At 44.8% G+C, this 17,725-nt stretch overlaps 1 protein-coding gene across 1 annotated transcript in view; it reads left to right on the forward strand.

Annotated features, from left to right (window-relative positions):
• The window catches only part of LOC136620287 (complement factor H-like), a 197,029-nt gene that overhangs the window by 61,321 nt on the left and 117,983 nt on the right, over positions 1 to 17,725 (forward strand). Inside the window, exons 3-4 of the mRNA XM_066594988.1 lie at positions 1,378 to 1,551; positions 13,631 to 13,810. Of these exons, the coding sequence (XP_066451085.1) occupies positions 1,378 to 1,551; positions 13,631 to 13,810 (354 nt within the window). The remainder of the gene's footprint in view (positions 1 to 1,377; positions 1,552 to 13,630; positions 13,811 to 17,725) is intronic.

The following is a 17,725-nucleotide window of genomic DNA, read 5'->3' on the forward strand; positions in this document are numbered from 1 at the left end:
TACTTATAAATAGACATGAGGGTGGTGTGGCATGAGTGCAGCTGAAGGCTGCGCAGGGACACTTTGGTGTGCGCTGTGGACACTGGGTCGTGCGGGGGGGGGGGGGGTTTGGGCAGCATGTAACCCAGGAGAAGTGGCAGCGGAGTGTCATGCAGGCAGTGATTGTGCTTTGTTGGAGGTAGTGTGGTACTTAGCTAAGGTATGCATTGCTAATGAGGGCTTTTCAGAAGTAAAAGTTGTTGGGAGGGGGGGGGGGGGGCCACTCTTGTCGCTATTGTGGCTTACTAGTGGGACCTGTGAACTTGAGATGCAGCCCAACATGTAGCCCCTCGCCTGCCCTATCCGTTGCGGTGTCGTTTCCATCACTTTCTTGGGTTTTGCAGATTTTCACAAATGAAAACCTTAGCGAGCATCGGCGATATACAAAAATGCTCGGGTCGCCCATTGACTTCAATGGGGTTCGTTACTCGAAACGAACCCTCGAGCATCGCGAAAAGTTCGTCTCGAGTAACGAGCACCCGAGCATTTTGGTGCTCGCTCATCTCTAGTTATGACTTTTGAAAAATGGAGAAGAAAATCCGCCAAAAATCGTTGCGTCCTTAAGCCCAAAATAGGCCATGTCCTTAAGGGGTTAAGGGCTTCTGCACACTTGCGTTTTTCTCACGCATTTTTTTAATACGATTTTGCTGCATTTTTTAACACGGAAATCAATGGGGCTTTCTAATGTTAAAAACGCATTGCATCGCACGAAAATTACAATGTGTTTTTAGGCCTTATTTACATGGGCTACAAAATCCCTCAATTTTATAGTGCTACAAAAATACATGTATGTGAAGCTCATGGTTTCCAATGGCTTCTTTCACACGAGAGATGTTTTGTAGCCTAAAAGAACCCATTGGAAACCATGGGCTTCACATACATATGTTTTTGTAGCGCTACAAAGTCGTGCGATTTAGTAGCTCGTGTAAATAAGGCCTAAATACACATTGTGATTTTCATGCGATGGAATGCGCTTTTAACATTAGAAAGTCCTATTGACCTTCGCGTTAATAAAAATCATTTGAAAAAAACGTGCAAGAAAAACGTAAGTGTCCTGCACTAAAAGTGCCACACGTACAAACAAAAAACATATGTTTATTACATTTTAGTTGGAAGCAACACATCTGCAGAGTGAACAATGCACGGTTCCCAGAAATACTGAAGAAATATAGAAACAGAATAAAAATAGTGATATTCCATATGAGGAATGTATTTCTGCAGTTTTCGTTTTTTCTTTGTTTTATGTGTAGTAAATAAACATCTCAGTAGTTGAATACTAATCATTTGTTTTGCTGCATAAAAAACAATATAGTCTCTAATTATTGTACTTTCTTGTAGCAATTAGTTGTAAACTCCCACAAGTAGATAACGGAAGAGTGAATGGTCTGAAAAAACCTGTCTACAAAAATCATGACGTAATACACATTACTTGTAATGAAGGACTTAACACTATTAAAAATGGAGAAGCTACTTGCACTAAAGATGGCTGGATTCCTCAACCTATATGTATCGGTTCGTATAAGCTTTGCTTCTGAGTTATACAATATATAATAATGTGTTTGCATGTAATATGCCATGAACTGAATACTGTGACTTGTATTAAAACAATCTCCATTTTGTTTATATTAGATTTGCTACACTGTAAGGCCGCCTGCTGACGGCCGGGTCGGATCCCGCTGCGAGAATTCTCCCGACCTGAGCCCCTGCAGGGACCAGTGCAGGGAGAGACATTTCTGTGCTGGCCTCTGTGAGACCCCCACAGAAATAGAGCATGCCACCATTTGTTTTACGCGTATGTTTTCACCCGGAAAAATCACGGCCGCCTTGATAGGATTGCGTTTTGCAGAATTTCCGTCCGTGTGCAGGGGGACTAAGTATGTTATTAAGCTCTTCGGCCCAATGCCCACAGATGGAAATTCCACGGCTAAATTCTGTGCGGAATTTCCGTCGTTGCATGCTGCCATAGGATTGCATTAGTTTATGCAATCCTATGCTGACAACCGCGTTTGACCGCGTGAAAACCTGCACAGTATTAAAATTGCGGCCTGTCCTATTTCTTTGCGAGCCTCTGTGAGGCCCACATAGAAACGTCACTGCTGACGCGCCAGCTCTGCTCTGCGCATGCCTGGCTGTGAACCAGCCAGCACATCGTAGAGCGGAGAGAGAAGCCGCCCAACAGGTAAGCGGGAGGTCAATGCCGGGGCACGGGTCGCATCCAGCTGCAAGTATCCGACCCGGCTGTGGGCAGGAGGTCTTAGCATTAGAGATGAGCGAGCACCAAAATGCTCGGGTGCTCGTTACTCGGAACGAAATTCCCGCGATGCTCGAGGGTTCGTTTCGAGTAACGAACCCCATTGAAGTCAATGGGCGACCGGAGCATTTTTGTATTTGCCGATGCTCGCTAAGGTTTTCATGTGTGAAAATCTGGGCAATTCTACAAAGTGATGGGAACGACACAGTGACGGATAGGGCAGGCGAGGGGCTACATGGTGGGCTGCATCTCAAATTCCCAGGTCCCACTATTAAGCCACAATAGCGGCAAGAGTGGGCGCCCCCCCCCCCCGCACTGTCAGCGTAAAGATCGTTCTCCTCTGCCATAGCTGTAACAGCTGTAGCAGAGAAGAACGATGTTTGCCCATTGAATTCAATGGAGCCAGCAATACAGCAGGTTCCACTGAAAGCAATGGGCTGCCGGCGATCGCAGGATGAATTGTCGGGAAGGGGTTAAATATATAACCCCTTCCCTGAAATTCATCCAGAAATGTGTAAAAATAAAAATATATACCGGCGTATAAGGCGACGGGGCGTATAAGACGACCCCCCAACTGTCACCTTATACGCCGGCAATACAGTGGAGCAAAGAATAGAAAGCATTACTTACTTCTTCAGACGATTTGCGGCGCTCCTGCAGGCTGTCACTCCCTCCTGGTGTTTGCAGGCTCTTGCTCCCTCCTTGTTCCCGGCAGACTATTGCTTTCTCTACGAAAGGCTTGAAATCCCCGCCTCCAGAAACACAGCCAATCACAGCCATTCAATGACATCATTGTCATTGGCTGTGATTGGCTGAAGGCACATGTGTTTCTGGAGGCAGGGATTTAAAGCCTTTCGTAGAGAAAGCAATAGTCTGCCGGGAACAAGGAGGGAGCAAGAGCCTGCAAACACCAGGAGGGAGTGACAGCCTGCAGGAGCGTCGCAGATCGTCTGAAGAAGTAAGTAATGCTTTTTATTCTTTGCTCCACTGTATTGCCGGCGTATAAGGTGACAGTTGGGGGGTCGTCTTATACGCCCCGTCGCCTTATACGCCGGTATATATTTTTATTTTTACACATTTCTGGATGAATTGCAGGGAAGGGGTTTTATATTTAACCCCTTCCCGACCATTCATCCTGCGATCGCCGGCAGCCCATTGCATTCAGTGGAACCTGCTGTATTGCTGGTTCCATTGAATTCAATGGGCAAACATCGTTCTTCTCTGTCACAGCTGTTACAGCTGTGGCAGAAAAGAAGGATTTGTCTTCTATATGTTCTCAATGAGGTCGGCGCTGCTGCCGCCGGCCCCATTGAGCGCATATAGAGAAGATTTATGGCCTTTAGAAGGACTGTTGGGGTTCTTGAAACCTAAAATACTCCTAACACTCTCCCTATAGCAGCTCCAACACGATAGCACTTTCCCTGAACTAATGTCAGAATGCATCCGTAGCGAGCCGCGGGAGGGGCAGATTTCAATACTCGGGTGACACCTAATCTCCCCAGCCACTCACAGCAGGGGGGTGGTATAGGGCTTGAACGTTGCAGGGGGAAGTTGTAATGCCTTCCCTGTCTTTCTATTGGCCAGAAAAGCGCGCTAACGTCTCAGAGATGATAGTGAAAGTTACCGGTACATCACGTGGTGCTCGTTAAGAGTAACGAGCATCCCGAACACCCTAATATTCGCCCGAGCATCAAGCTCGGACGAGTACGTTCGCTCATCTCTACTTAGCATCTATATAATATAAAGAAAACCTGCAATTTTGAGCATAGTGCCTGATCTACAGCCAGCATGGTATAGGAGCTGAACAGACTGATGTATAGCTTTGTGGAAGAAGAATCATTATTGTTAGCAGTGTCGGACTGGGGTACCAAGGGCTTCCCAGTAGAACTGACTCTGGAGGCCCACTTTATAGTCACATTCAAATATTTGCTGTTTATTTTTAGGCCTTGTGCACACAACATTATGCCATACTGCATTCTGCACTGTACTTGTGATTCTGAGTGAGTTTTTCCTTAAAGGGATTTTTCATGTCTTTAACTGATGGGGGGCTGCCACATCCCCTTCATTGTTTATGCAGATAGTCTGAACAGGCAGCTGTGTTTGGTACTGTAGCTCAGTTCCATTCAAGTAAATGGTAATGAGATGCAGTACCAAGCACACCCACAATCAAGTACATGGCAGGGCCTAATAAACAATGAAAATGGCTCATTATGTTAGAGAGTAGAATTTATTAGTATTTTGGGGGAGATGGAAAAAAATGGTAAATCTGGCACAATTATTTTTTCTTCTCAATGTTGTTTTAGGCCTCGTTCAGTTAAGTGCTGTTTTCACGCTGCTAAGCAGCGAGAAAACAGCGCTGCTATAGTCCTGAAAAGATCGCGTGAACGGGCGACTTCAAGCTTCATGAAGTTGCCTGTTCAAACGATCCGAGGCACATGCTGCATGCTTTCAAGGCTTCTATAGGAGCCTATGGAAATCACAGGAGCAGAAATGCGAGTTTGTACTTGCATATCCTATCTTTGCTAGACATGCTTATTCAGCGTGTCTAACAATCATCCATGTGAACACTTCTATAGGAACCTGCAGCGCTAAGAACACGTTCGTCTGAACGAGCCCTCATGGTGAGTTCCACAGCAAAAATAAATGGGTTCACATGCACACAGGTCAAATATTAATTAAGTTTACTCAAAGGGTTAAAAGTAGATATACATACAGGATATCAAAAGACATCCAAGATATCAAGAAAGATTTTATCGAAAGGGAAACAAACAGGACATACAAATATTGTATCAGCAAGATTTTGAAAAGTAAAACAATATTATACTCAGCATCCATGGTACATAGCAAATCAATCTGAGGTGAGGTCGGGTGAATGTTCGTCAGCACCAGAGATTTAGACTTCACCAATACCATTCCATGGTGATAAGGGCCAATAGGGGCTGTAAAGAAATTAATAAATGTCGCTTATCAAAAATAGTATATATGCTTATCAATCTATTTTAGCAAAAAGAATATTTTAGCAATATATTGTATGTGTAACAGAAGTCATGACTGTTTTTGAGGAAGTACGTCTGATCTAAGTGGAATCAGGAAGCTAAGGCCAGATGTCTTGGAATTTAGCAAAGACATAGCCTAACCGCAAAGAAGTTGCTAGCTCTTACATGTGAAATCAGCAATTTCTTAAAGATGTGTTTGTCTGAGTCATATATCACACGTCTAAAGTTTATTGAATAATTATGTCATTGTAAGATATAGAAGTCATGTGTTTTTATCAGATGAATGTATGTATCATGAGGTTACTCCTTGTATTACCAGAGGTCGCATCCCTGCGTGGGCGATCTTCTATATAAACTGAGACTACGCCAATAAAGACTTAGAGTTCATTACTTCATCATATACCGTGTGTATGGTCAGTACTTAGACTCTCAAAGGAGCGCTCCTCCTGCTTAGGTCAATTCGGAACCGACAACATAACTGACCAGTCTGTTTGAACAAATTAACCCTCGACAGTTCTTGGCGTCCAACTAGGGGGCGGGGCTTACCTTTACGGGACATCGCAACCAGTAGACTGAAACAAACTCCTGGCCCGTTGACGTGGATATTGGATCCGGAGACCCCAGACTAAAACACCGGTGTAACAGGTAAGAGCTTATCTTACTATTATACAGTCTGGATTCTTTTGATCTGTGTGTCTCTAACGGACTAGAGGTATGTTGTTGCCTGTTTCCTACATTTTCTGCCCCGTCCATATTTTAGAGTGAATAAGTTCATTTAACTGTCCTAGACGGAAGAACTCACTCATTGGGACTTAAAGAGTCATGTTGTCTGTATTGGAGATTGAAATAATTGTTATTGTTATAGTCTCATTTCTGGCAGTCATATTCTTACTCTGGATCTGTTATAATATTACTAAAAGTTCCCTAAGAGGCGAAGTCTGGTCTCCCCTGAATCCTAGTGTTTGAAGTTGACCACGTTTTAGTTCTGTAAATCTATTCCGGGACAGGGAACTGTGTGTTCCCAGATAGTCTCAGTGATTATCTTAGTTTACTGTGTGAAATATACGTCCTGTATACTTAGTGAAGAATAGTCGGAAGTGGTCAAGATGGGGTCTGAACAATCTAAGATATATCAGACTCCTATTGAGATAATTAAAGATAGAGAAGGGGAGGACATTTGCAGACAAGCCTATAAAGTTTACAAACGTATAGGCCTTAAGAAGGCGGGAACATTCAATTATGAATTTTGGTCACAATATGAGGATAAGCATAGAAAGGAAATAAGAAATAAGGGTTTGGAAAAAGGCATGAAGGCTATTCTGGACTGCTCTAAAACAGCAGAAGACGAACACTGGGACTCCGAGTCCCGAGGCGAGGGCATTTTAGTTTATTGTCCTATGCCCCGGCCACCAATAGACGTTCCCATGGAAACCCCTACGGTTCCATTAGTCTCTCCTGTCGTCCCGGCCGCTCCACCAATGTCTCCTAATAATCCCTTTAATTCTCTGTATCCCAATTTGCCACCCCTGCCTCCTACGTATCCACAGGCTACTGCCCAGATGGATACACCTCCATACAGCCCTCAATCAGGATCCCCGAGCCCTGAAGTAAATAGAGGTCCGGCTTGGGACTGTCCACGTTGTGGTCAACAGAATGCCTGTTTTAAAGAACTCTGTACAGTATGTGGGACTCCACGTCGCAGGGATCAGTGTAGACAACCAATTCCCTTATTCCCAGTTACAACCTCCACTACCCATTATAGAGAACCAAACAGACCAAGTCCACCATTGGGCACGGTCAGACAAGAGGACACCGACAGACCATCGTCTTCTAATGACAGACCTACGGACGCACATAGACCAACTCCCGGGTCTACAGTCACTACATGGCGACCCTGGAGCGCCACAGACCAGATGGCACTGTGTCAGCAACTGCCCGATCCCCAGACAGAGCCAGCAGCTTTCCATAGAAAGTTGGAAGTCATACAGAAAAACTACTCTGCCACTTGGACAGATATGGAATGTCTTATGAATGTAAAATGTCCTCTGGGCCTTTACAATAGTATTGCTCAATTTTGTGGTCTTGAAGATCGCCCAGATGACCCCCAGACATTACCTAGTGGTACTCAATATGTTGACAAGGTTAAAACCTGGTTTAAGGATAAAGCCCAAGAGAGACGTACAGCCCTAACCCAGTGTAGACAGAACAAGGGCGAGTCTATTGAATGTTACTTTGGCCGTTTAGAGGAAGTTGGCAGAGATCTGGGTTTATATGATTGTCCAAAAGCAATACGTAATGCTGCTTTTTGTGAAGCCTTTATGCAAGGAATAGATAAGCGCCTGTCTGAACGCGTTAAAGCATGTACCCCCGATTGGCGACAGGCCAGACCGCGTGATCTATATAAGAAAGCTGTAGGATTTGTCATGGATACAGAAGACCACGCAAAGGGTGTTATAGTTAAACATTACACCATGGAGGGGGACACAGTCCGACTTAACGACCCCAGGCGGGAGACCCGTAAGTGTTATAACTGCGGGAAGACTGGACACTTGGCCCGTAATTGTAGAGCCCCTAAACGCCCTAGACAGAACACGTCAGACGAAAGGGGGCAACAGGGAAGTACGGCCAATACCACATCATCCCGCCCACAGGGAAATAACGGGTATACCAATTACCAATGAAGGTCTGGCACTCCTTCCCCCGTGTCCCTTATAGTTACTGATGCACGTGGGCCACAAATTTTTCAGCCTCTAAAAATCCAGGGGAAGGAGGTGCCCTTTTTAATTGACACAGGGGCTACTAAATCATGTGTCAGTACCTCACAAGTCAACGATCTTAGTATTCCCCTCTCAGACTCCATAGCCATAGCCGTTGGAGTGTCCGGGGAACCAACACCCATGCGTGAGACCGAGCCCATAGAAGTCTCCTTTCAAGGGTCACGAGTCCTCACTCGCTTCCTGGTGTCACCCGCTGGGGATTGCATCATGGGAACCGATGTGATGGGACCCCTGGGGTGCTGTATTCAGCTCCATCCTTCCGGTGAGGCTCATGTCAGTACCTCTGCGGCCGACCACCAAGTATTCTGTCTCATGGCAGCAGACTTGGTCACTCCGCCTCCTTCTTGTACTGTATATGTGTTGACCCCAGAAGATACACAGGTTCTCTCAGCAGTGCCAGAGACCCTTTGGGCAAAAGGGAAGACAGACTTGGGCCATCTCCACGTACCCCCAGTCATGGTATATCTCAAAGATGGGGAAAAAGCCCCCATGATCCGCCAATATCCCCTAGCCATGGCACAGGAAGACGCAATAGCCTCCACTATTACAGAGTTATGTGCCTTGAATGCTTTAAAACCTTGCGTCTCACCCGCTAACACGCCACTCTTCCCAGTTAAAAAGAAAGGGAAGAAAGGTGAACCTGATACCTACCGGATGGTTCACGATCTAAGAGAAATCAATAAGGTGACCATCCTAGAAACACCTTTGGTCCCCAACCCTTACACTCTGTTGTCCACCATACCTTCCGGAACCTGTTGGTACACTCTGATCGATTTAGCCAATGCATTTATGTCCGTCCCGATCCACCCCGATTGCCAGTACCTGTTCGCCTTCACGTTCCGAGGAAAACAGTACTGCTGGACTGTCCTACCACAAGGGGCACAAAACAGCCCAAATCAATTCACCCGATGTATGAAGCTTGTACTTGATGCATGGACGGTCCCACCAGGTGTGGCCCTGCTTCAGTATGTTGATGATCTCCTACTGTGTGCACCGGACAGACCTACCTGCGTTGCGGCCTCACTCAGCCTCCTTTGTTTTCTTGCAGACAGTGGGTGTAAAGCCAGTAAAGACAAATTACAGTTTTGCAAATCTCATGTTGTGTTTCTTGGTCACTGCCTAGGTCCTGGTACAAAACACCTCACGCCAGAACGTACCAAGGTGGTGGAGGACATGCCACTCCCTACCTCCCATGCTCAGTTGCGGACATTTCTGGGGTTAGTTTCATATTGTCGGCCGTGGATTCGCTCTGCCTCCATGACCATGCAGCCTCTGTACGACTGCCTGAGTTCCAAGCCATTTGCTTTGTCTCCGGAAGCCGAGTCAGCTTTCCATCAGCTGAAAATACAGATTACCAGTGCTCCAGCACTGGGTCTGCCTGACTATGATAAACCCTTCCAGATGTTCGTGACTGAGATGGCGGGACATGCTACTGCCGTCCTCACACAAGAGCATGGTGACAAAAAGCGCCCTGTAGCATACTACAGTGCACATCTTGATGCAGTAGCCAGGGGTTCACCCTCCTGTGTAAGAGCAGTTCTGGCTGTACAAGCACTACTTGAGAAAGCTTCTGAGGTGGTCCTAGACTACCCTCTTGTGGTCCTCACGCCCCATGACGTACATGGAATTCTGACACAGGTGAGCCGTAGACATCTTTCTCTTGCTAGACAGGTCAAAATGGAACTTGCAGTACACTCTTCATCCAATGTCTCATTTCAACGTTGCACAACTTTGAATCCGGCCACCTTACTGCCATTAGGTGACACTGATTCAAAAGGGGGAGTAAGCACAGGGGATCAACTTTTTGTCAATTCCCTAGGCGAAGAGGAAGCTTTTGACACCGAGCACCAGCATGACTGTGCTGCTCTGATGGAGCAGGAGACAGCTGGATTTGCTCATGTCACAGATAAGCCTCTCCTGAACCCCCACCTTGAAATGTTTGTGGATGGATCACGATACCAGAATGAGATGGGCAGATTTGTGACAGGGTTTGCTGTAGTATCAATGAATGAAGTACTGATAGGCCGCGCCATGCCCCCACATATGTCAGCACAGGAAGCGGAGCTGTGCGCTCTGACCGAGGCCTGCAAGTTAGCCCGGGGAGTCACTGCTAATATCTACACGGACTCCAGGTACGCGTTTGGCGTTGCGCATGACTATGGGCCGATTTGGCGCGCGCGGAGCTTCCTAACAGCTCAAGGCAGACCGATAAAGAATGGTGAGGCAGTAAGTAGTTTAATGTCAGCTATCATGCTCCCGAAGCAGGTAGCCATAATAAAGGTAAAGGCACACACCCGAGGGGACTCCTTGGAAAGCAGAGGCAACGAGAAGGCAGACGGAGCAGCAAAGGCTGCAGCCCTGCTGGACTGGAGGGCACCCGTGTGCAGAGTTCAGACCAGGTCCTGCCCAGCGGAGGAGGATCCTGATCCCCCTGCCAAGGACCAGACCCTCTCTGTCCCACCACAGAAGGAGGTGGACCTACTCCCCTCAGGGCAAGAGCAGGAGCGCTGGGCAAGTGCAGGGGCAGTAAAAGGAAATGAAGGTTGGATGATGGGTTTCCGTATGTGTTTACCTGCGGCTGCCTATCCTAGTATGGCCCTTTTGGCTCATGGAAAGGTGCACGCTTCTCGTAATGCCATGGTAGCCCTGGTGGAGAAAATGTGGTACGCTCCGGGATTTGACAGGATGGCAAAGGCATACGTCAAGGCTTGTGAAATCTGTGCACTACACAACCCCGGTCAAGTAGTAAAGACCCCTCGGAAGTGCACTCCGCGACCTTTGTACCCCTTCCAGAGACTACAGATAGATTACATCCAGCTGCCCAGATCAGGAAGGTATGAGTATGTCCTGGTATGCATTGACCTCTTTTCTGGGTGGGCTGAGGCCTACCCGGTCACGAAGGCCACTGCCCAGGCCACTGCAAAAAAACTTGTGTCAGAGTTAGTGTGCAGATTTGGGGTACCAGAGACCATTGAGAGCGACCGTGGTACTCACTTCACTGGTGAGGTAATGAAGGAAGTCATGTCCGCCTTAGGAGTAGAGCAGGCCTTTCACACCCCCTATCATCCGCAGAGCTCCGGAAAAGTAGAAAGACTCAATGGCACCCTCAAACTTAAGATACAGAAAGCCATGGTTGAAACAGGAAAACCTTGGCCCGAGTGCCTACCTTTGGCACTCTACTCAGTACGAACCACGCCAAATAGGAAAACAGGACTGTCTCCTTATGAGATTCTCTTTGGCTCCGTGCCCAGGTTAGGACTGTATCACCCCCAAGCTCTATCCCTGGGTCATGATAAAGTTACTTCCTTTGTGCAGGATTTATGCCAAAAGCTAAAAATAACACACGACCTAGTCTTCTCTTCTATTCCAGACCCTGATAGTTTGGAAGGATCCCACTCTCTGAATCCCGGAGATTGGGTGGTGGTAAAGAGACACGTCAGAAAGACTTTGGAACCTCGCTTTGACGGACCATACCAAGTGCTGTTAACCACTCCCACCTCGGTCAAGCTAGAAGGCAAACCCACTTGGATCCATGCCTCACACTGCAAGAAAGTTCCAACGCCTCAGCACCACGAGGGGGGTGGAGAGTAAGCCCAACCCAGGGTGGGGGAGGAGGATGGCAACCTGGACACCAGCATTGATAGTCTGGATAGGTGTATTATTTACCCTTTGTTTTCTTGGACTACTCTCTTTTCGGGACAATTCTTCATCAACTGTCGATGTAAGAAGAAGATGGACTGTTTGGGCGGAAGGACACCCCAACATGTGGGAATACTTTGCAAAAGACGTACTGAATATTTCCCACATGTGCATGCCTAACCTGCGGAGTGGGGAAGATATTTTACGGACTTGCTTACTGTCTATCCCCACTCCAATAAAGACACTTCGCGATATATATTCAATAGTGCATAACGATAGTGATGTGGAAGAGAGCAATGTTTTCCAGGAGAATACCTTTCTTAATGTATATGAATATTGTTCCATTGTGATGCGGTCAAACTTACACTTTATGTTTCACACAAATGGTAAGAGATTTGTTTAGATTCATGAGAACAATAATACATTTTAAAAAGTCAGATGTCGGCTGTGATCTTGGGATTTGTTCCGATCGCCATATTTGGGGTCAGGAAGGAATTTTTCCCTTTTATACAAGGATAATTGGCTTTTTCCTAAAAGGGTTTTCGCCTTCCTCTGGATCAACTCCGCCTCAAAATTCCCCATAATTGTCATTCCTGTGTGTGACTTCCTGATGTCCAAAATGGGGGAATGATAAGGGCCAATAGGGGCTGTAAAGAAATTAATAAATGTCGCTTATCAAAAATAGTATATATGCTTATCAATCTATTTTAGCAAAAAGAATATTTTAGCAATATATTGTATGTGTAACAGAAGTCATGACTGTTTTTGAGGAAGTACGTCTGATCTAAGTGGAATCAGGAAGCTAAGGCCAGATGTCTTGGAATTTAGCAAAGACATAGCCTAACCGCAAAGAAGTTGCTAGCTCTTACATGTGAAATCAGCAATTTCTTAAAGATGTGTTTGTCTGAGTCATATATCACACGTCTAAAGTTTATTGAATAATTATGTCATTGTAAGATATAGAAGTCATGTGTTTTTATCAGATGAATGTATGTATCATGAGGTTACTCCTTGTATTACCAGAGGTCGCATCCCTGCGTGGGCGATCTTCTATATAAACTGAGACTACGCCAATAAAGACTTAGAGTTCATTACTTCATCATATACCGTGTGTATGGTCAGTACTTAGACTCTCAAAGGAGCGCTCCTCCTGCTTAGGTCAATTCGGAACCGACAACATAACTGACCAGTCTGTTTGAACAAATTAACCCTCGACAATGGTTTACTCCCCCCTCCCCCTCCTGCCATTGTCTGCAGTAAACCTATAAACATTAGATTATGCTATATGATATTTCTAAAGGCCCTTCTAGACACAATGAGAATCGCTCAAAAATCGCTCACAGCCATCTTTTGAGCGATTCTCGTTCTATCTAAATGCAGGGGCATCATGCAGTTTTTGTGCACAGGTCGCTAATCCCTGAACTCTAGCTTGCTGTTATCAGTGGAGCAGGCTGTTATCAGCCAGCTGCACTGATAACATTCTCTGTGCCTATGTCCTGCTGTGAATTCACAGCGGGGCACGGGCTGTAAGTGAGAGAACACTACAGCTGTTTGCATATACAAAGCAGCTGTATTGTTCTATTAGCAGCCACTGCTGTGTCTCGCTCTGAGAGAGAGAGAGAAAGAGAGAGAGAGAGAGAGAGAGAGAGAGAGAGAGAGAGAGAGAGAAAGAGAGAGAGAGAGACAGACACGAACCAAGAAAAAAAAAAAAAAGCTCGGGATCCTGCGTTCCACATACAAAAATGCTCGAGTCACCCATTGTAGTCAATGGGGTTCGTTACTCCAGTAGAGCTCTCGAATTTTACGAAAAGCTCGACTCAAATAACGCGGACCCGATCATCTATCAGTGTAAATGGGGCTTAAGCAGTTATCCAATAATCAATCTCTCTCTTTCTCTAATTAATGTTTTGTTTTTATCTAAAATGTAGAAATTGTCTGCAATTCTTATCAAAATGTGGAAAAAGGGAAACTAGTTTCAACGAAAGCTCAATACAAATATGGAGATGAAATTGACGTGGAATGTGATAGGGGATATGTTCTTCAGACAGAGCCAAATAAACGTCGTACATGCACAACAAATGGCTGGAGTCCACCTATTCGCTGTGTTGGTAAGTACAGTTGTTCTTTAACTGTAAATATTTTTGTTTTAATCACTGGATATTTTGGGCCATAAAGGGGGTTGTCCAGGGTTGGAAGAACATGTCTGCTTTCTTCTAAAAACACAACCACATCTATGCACAGGTTGTGTGTGGTACTGCAACTCCGATCCATTCACTTAAATCAATCTGAGTTCTAATACCAGATACAACACATGGACAGGTGGGCTGCTATTTTTTAGAAATGAGCAACCAAAGAAAAAAAAAGAAATACAACTACAAGTGAAAAAGAAATGCTACAACTATATATGTCACTTTTAATAATTCTCTATTAACTCCTAGATAACATTTGGAAGTGACAGTTTTACTGAGAAAACATTTTGTGAAAAAATGCCACCCAGGCCTCCCTCACACAGGCATTTTTTTTTCAGCGTTTACCGCTGTGTTTTGAGCATTGCACTAAATGCTGTATAGCGCATTCATTACAATTGGGCTTCTCAGACAAGTGTTAAAACACAGCATTTTTAATGCTGCAATTTTAAAGTGATGTCTGTTCTGTTTTTGAATATGAATGAATGTGATTAGTGCATTGAGTGCCAACCCAGCCACTCAGAGCAATCTCTTGTTGGAGGCAGGGTGTTCAATCCCTGTTACCAGCAATAAATGCTCTCTCCATGCTGACAACTGCACAGGAAGCCTGCAGGAGAGTCGGAGAGCAGTGGGAGGAACCCTGACTGCTTTTGTTAGGTGTGTATTGCTTCTTTTTTTCAGGTTGCTGGCTGCGTTTTCAGCTGTGCTGGAAACACAGCCAAAATGTTGTCAGAAATGTATGACAATACTACTGAAACCACAGTAAATGCAGCATTGAAAAACGTAGTATTTCTGCAAACGTCTGTGTGAGGGAAGCCTAAAAATTTGGTATTTCAAAAAATAAATAAACACAGTGTGAAAGCAGACTGACAGAGACTTGACACATGAAAAGTTTCTGTTGATGGCTACATAAATACGCACCAAAGTTCATACATAGTGGATTTTTTCCATGCATGGATTTTGAAATCCACATCATGGGAAAAAAATATTAACCTGTCAATTCTTGACATGGAAACCACATTGGGCAGCTACAAATGGATTTTGCCCCCATTCACTGGGGCTAAATATGAGTTTAAAGTTGTGGCCTGAGAGTTCTGTTGTGGATTAAAGTGTCAGATTCACGTCAGAAAAATCTGGCATGGATCTTACACTTCAAAGGCGATATGGAGAAGGCCTAAAGACCCATTTACACGCAACAATTAGTGCTCAAAATTTGCTCAAAAGCCATCGTTTGAGCTATAATCGTTGTGTGCAAATGCTCCCATCTTTCACTCTTAGGCCTTAGTCACACGGGCGTTTTTTCGCACGATTTGCGAATCGCATGACGGATGCGCAAATCGCGTGACCGGGGCCCAAAAATCGCCCGAAAATCTGCTCCTAGCCGCGTTTCATTAGAAACGGGCCGGAGCTGTCCAGCGCATTGCATTCAATGGAGCCGACAATACAGCCGGCTCCATTGAAAGCAATGCGCTGCGGGCGTGCGCGGGATGAATTGTCGGGAATGGCTTAAATATATAAGCCCTTCCCTGCAATTCATCCTAAAATGTGTAAAAATAAAAAAAATATATATACTCACCTTCTCCCGGCAGCCGGAGTTCCGCGCGGCCGGCCTGCAGTGGGTGTGAAGGGAGTGTGAGTCAGACCTGCCCCTGATTGGCTCAGCGCTGAGCCAATCAGAGGCAGGTCTCACTCACACCCATTCATGAATTTGCATGCGCAAATCGCGCGAAAAAACGCCCGTCTGACTAAGGCCTAAGGCTGAATGATGATTTTTAGGTGAGCATAAAATCAATTTTTCAGCCGGAGAGAAGTTTACACAGACCACATGCTGTGCTTGCTGTCCAAGGTGCTGTATTCTCCAAGGGAGTGCTGATTACACTGTATTCAGCTTGCAGCCTCATGGCAGAACAAAGGAGCTGAATGCAGAGAACAGACCACTTGCTGTTCTCTGCATACAGGTCCCAGAGGCTCATTTACATGCAAATGAAGGTAATAAGCTGCTAATGGACATTAGTGTCCATTATCAGTTTATGCAAAACAATCTTTTGAACAATTATCTTTGTGTGTAAATGGGCCTTAACACAGAGACTGGTTATGTTGATTAAAAATGAATTCTTATTCTGGAATTTAAAGGTGGAATTAAAAAAAGAGGGGAACTATTACTAGTTAAAATACATCTTGTGAAAATATATTTTGTCAACACTGTACATAGTGACACAGTATGCAAGGTTGAAAAAAGACATGTCTATCCAGTTCATCCTATTATCCTGCAATATTGATCCAGAGCTAGGCAAAAAGCCCATGAGATGGAAGCCAATTTTTCTTCAATTTAGGTTAAAATCCTTCATGACTCCAGATCTGGCAATCACAATAAATCCCTGGAGTGAGTACACCATCACCACATCCTCAGGTAGAGTGCTCCATAGTCTTACTACTCTTACCGTAAAGAACCCCCTTCTATGTTGGTGTAGAAACCTTCTTTCCTCTAGATGTAAAGGATGCCCCCTTGTCACAGTTCTTGATATAAAAAGATGATGGCAGAGATCTCTGTATTGAACCCTGATATATTTATACATAGTTATGAGGTCACCCCTGAGTTGTCTTTTTTTCTAAACTAAATAACCTAAATTTTGATAGCTTCTCTGAGTATTGTAGTTTGCCCATTCCATTTATTAATTTATTTGCCAGTTTATAAAGCCGCTCAAGCTCTGATATGTCCTTCTTGAGTACTGGTGCCCAAAACTGTAAAATATAATACAAAATTAATCTTGTTAATTGTATAGTGCCAACTTATTCAGCAGCGCTTTCAAGTAATTTTTATTAATTAACCTCTTCACCAAGCTGGGTACTCATTTTACTGACCTCGGAAAAATGGAAGGCTGAGTCAACCTTGAGCTGGCTACCTGAACCATTGAACCCAGAACCTTCAGGACGTAAGCAAGAGCTTGACACACACCGGCAACAGCTCCGGTATGCGGCACAGCTCATCTGAGCTGTCAACCCTCTTTAAAGCTAAATTCTAATAGCGGCATTTAAATCCCCCGGCCAATTTCCGGGGGACCCGTACAGCTCCTGGGATGAGAGTGCGTGTGTCATGGCAGCCAAGGATGTTTTGAAAGGCCCCAGGGCTGTCATTGCAGAATGCCTATCAAGCATAGCTTGATAGAATGCCTGCTCGATCATAGTATGATGTAATGCTATAGCATTACATCATACTACAGGAGCGATCAAAGCATTGCAAGTTGTTGTTCCCTCTGGGGACTAAGATTGAAGTTTTACTAATTATTGAAAAAAAAGTTTGGTATCATAGTAATCGTACTGACGCATAGGATAAAGTTATCATGTCATTATTATTTGTGCGACGTACAAGACGCACTGAAAGATGGCGGAATTTCATTTTCTTTTTCATTGTACTCCACTTAGAATTTTTTACGTCCTGCAAAAAACAAGCCCTCAGACATCTATGCCAATGGATAAATAAAAAAGAGTTACTGTTTTTTTTAAGGGGGGGGGGGAGGAGGAAAAACCGAAAATGGAACAAAAACGAGGCCATGTCCTTAAGGGGTTAAACCACACTTGCTAAAGCCTCCAGATTATCCCAATCCATTTGCAACTGTATATTGTCCTTTCTTGTGTTAACTCCTTTACATAGTTTTGTATAATCTGCAAGTATTGGGATTTACTGTACAATCCTGTTAATAAATATATTAAAGAGAATAGTTAAAAAGAAGAGAGCCCTTTACTGACCCCTGTGGTACCCCAATTGTAACAGTTACCTAATCAGAGTATGTACCATTAATATGCTGTTAGGTTCAATGAACGTGGATCTACCAAGCC

This window comes from Eleutherodactylus coqui, chromosome 3 (assembly GCF_035609145.1).
Source record: "Eleutherodactylus coqui strain aEleCoq1 chromosome 3, aEleCoq1.hap1, whole genome shotgun sequence".
Taxonomy (NCBI): Eukaryota; Metazoa; Chordata; class Amphibia; order Anura; family Eleutherodactylidae; genus Eleutherodactylus; species Eleutherodactylus coqui.